General features: G+C 46.8%; 2 protein-coding genes across 4 annotated transcripts in view; one reads left to right on the top strand and one right to left on the bottom strand.

The window, feature by feature from the left end:
• Positions 1-1,349, bottom strand: part of LOC135090631 (zinc transporter foi-like) — a 30,587-nt gene extending 29,238 nt beyond the window's left edge. For both annotated transcript variants that reach the window (XM_063987565.1, XM_063987567.1), the window contains exons 1-2: positions 516-1,349; positions 201-260 (exon numbers count right to left, since the gene is read on the bottom strand). In XM_063987565.1, the coding sequence (XP_063843635.1) occupies positions 201-260; positions 516-743 (288 nt within the window). In that variant the 5' untranslated portion in view covers positions 744-1,349. The remainder of the gene's footprint in view (positions 1-200; positions 261-515) is intronic.
• LOC135090632 (proton-coupled zinc antiporter SLC30A2-like) overlaps positions 1-2,500 on the top strand; it is a 35,783-nt gene that overhangs the window by 15,380 nt on the left and 17,903 nt on the right. The window lies entirely within an intron of this gene.

Here is a 2,500-nt window from a genome sequence, read left to right as displayed (position 1 = left end):
AACTCATTAGTAATCATTGTCAGTGATTACTATGATGGTGGCGGTGGTGGTTGGTAGTAGTAGCAGTATTAGTAGTAATAGTAGTAGTGATGATGATGATGATGATGATGACTACATCAACAACATCAACAACAACAACAACAACAACAACAACAACAACAATATCAACAACAACAACAACAACAACATAATTTACTGACCTTGATATGACCTTCGATGGGGCGTTGGTTTGGTAAAGTCGGTGTTTCCTGCACGTGTACCTGCACAGACAGAGAGAGAGAGAGAGAGAGAGAGAGAGAGAGAGAGAGAGAGAGAGAGAGAGAGAAGAGAGAGAGAGAGAGAGAGAGAGAGAGAGAGAGAGAGAGAGAGAGAGAATAGCATAAATACGACAATAATAATAAAAAAAACATCGAAACTCACTCTTATATTCCAAAACACACACACATACACACACCACACACACACACACACACACACACTCACACACACACACACACACAGGAAGCCTTACTTACCATGTCCATGTTTGTCGTGAGTTCCACCTTCATGGTCATGGTCGTGGTGGTCGTTGTGGTTGTGCTCATGGTTGTGGTGGGTCGTAGGCATCTGAGGGGGTCGTAGCGGTGGATAAGCTCCTCTTTTCGTGGGTGACCGTCCTCGTGGGGGGTGGTCATGGTGGTGGTGGTCGTCAGCGTGGTCCTTGGCGTGGCTGTGGTCGTCGCCGGGGTGCCGTTCACTGCCATGGGGGTCGTGGGGCCTTGCGGGATCGCTACCAGCGGTGGGGGTCGTCACCAGAGTGCACAGAGTCGTGACTACCGTGAGTTTGGGAGCAGGTGTGGTTATGCGGGCGGTGGTCGTGCGTTACGTGGTCGTCCCCTGCGTCGTGCTCGTGGTCGGGATGCGAGGGTCGTCCCCTGGAGGTTCTGCATCAGTCGCATCATGCCCTCGTGAGTGATGACACCTGAGGCACCTGGAAATACTCTCGTCAGCGTACCTGGAGAAGATGTGCTGCAGGTACGGGTCGGCACTGAGCAGCTGGGCGTCCGAGGCATTGGGGACCGGGCAGCTCTGGCACGCCCTAGAGACAACCAGCAGCAGCAGAACCAGCAGGGCCGCCATGGGGACTGATGGCAATGAATGGGAGAGTGAGAACACCTGTGTTGCAGTGCGGGCGGGGCAGGTGTGGTGACGGTGGTGAAGGTGGTGACAGTGATGGCGCTGGGAGGTACGCGGCACGGGCAAGTAGTAGCAGGTGTTGTAGCGTGGTTCACCTTCTCGTCTCCTCTCCTCTCCTCCAACTAACGTAGATTCAAAACCCCAACATTCACCTGGGGGTCGACCGAGGGAGAGAAAGAGATAGACAAGGTCACCGACGTTCGCTCAGACACCGCTGGGAAAGGAAGGAATAGGAGGAGGGGGAAAAAAATACAAACACGAAGGAGGAGAAGGAGGAGGAGTGAATAGGAGGGCGGGTTCATATTGAGGTCAGCCTGAGATGATGGAGTGACGGAGGGAATGGGAGAGAGGGAAGGAGGAGGAGGCAGAGAGCAAAAGGAAGGAGGGAGAGAGAAGGAGGGAGAGAAGAGATACAAGAACGTAAGGAATGATTACACACCACCGCTGAGACAGTAAATGGTGATCAGGGGACAACGGATAAAGCAGGAAAGAAAGGAGAAGGCAAAAAGAGTGAGAAAAAGAGAGACCGGGGCAATTTTAAAACACTAAATATATACGTAAGAAAGTCAATACTGCAAAACCGCAAAGAAAGAAAACATGAATTAAAATAAGGAAAGGAAGGATTAGACAAAAGGAGGATATATTAAAGAAAATACATCATTGGATAAACAACAAGAATAAAATACAAAAAAAAAAACAAGAAGCTGATGCAAAGTAAAAAAAAAAAAAGGAAAAATAAAAAAATACTGCGGAAATCAATTAAAAGAGTAAAAAATATAAATAAAAGGAGAAAAAAAATAAACAGAAGGGGACATGGATTATTAAACCGCAGAGAGAGAGAGTGAGTGAGAGAGAGAGAGAGAGGAGAGACGAGAGAGAGAGAGAGAGAGAGAGATAAAGAATACAGTATAAAAAAAAAAAAAAAAAACTATCGGTCTTAATATTGAATAAAAATTTCATCATCTTACTCCTCCTAGGCCTAAAACTTTCCTAGAATATGTGTGGACCAGTTTTTTACATCCCAGACCATACAGGTGGCAAACAAAATGGCAGGCTGAGCGAAAAACGTGTAAATTGTCGCTAAAACAAAATGATTGAGACTTAAGACTAGAGGAGGAGGAGGAGGAGAAGGAGGAGGAGGATAAAAGTGTGTGTGTGTGTGTGTGTGTGTGTGTGTGTGTGTGTGTGTGTGTGGTGTGTGTGTGTGTGTGTGTGTGTGTGTGTGTGGTAAATTTTAAAGTTAGTTCAAGGTCACATAATTTTAGAATATAAAAACACATTCTTTCTTCACATGAGAGAGAGAGAGAGAGAGACGAGAGAGAGA

This window comes from Scylla paramamosain, chromosome 35 (assembly GCF_035594125.1).
Source record: "Scylla paramamosain isolate STU-SP2022 chromosome 35, ASM3559412v1, whole genome shotgun sequence".
NCBI classification, from domain to species: Eukaryota; Metazoa; Arthropoda; class Malacostraca; order Decapoda; family Portunidae; genus Scylla; species Scylla paramamosain.
This window is presented reverse-complemented; position numbering and strand designations above follow the sequence as displayed.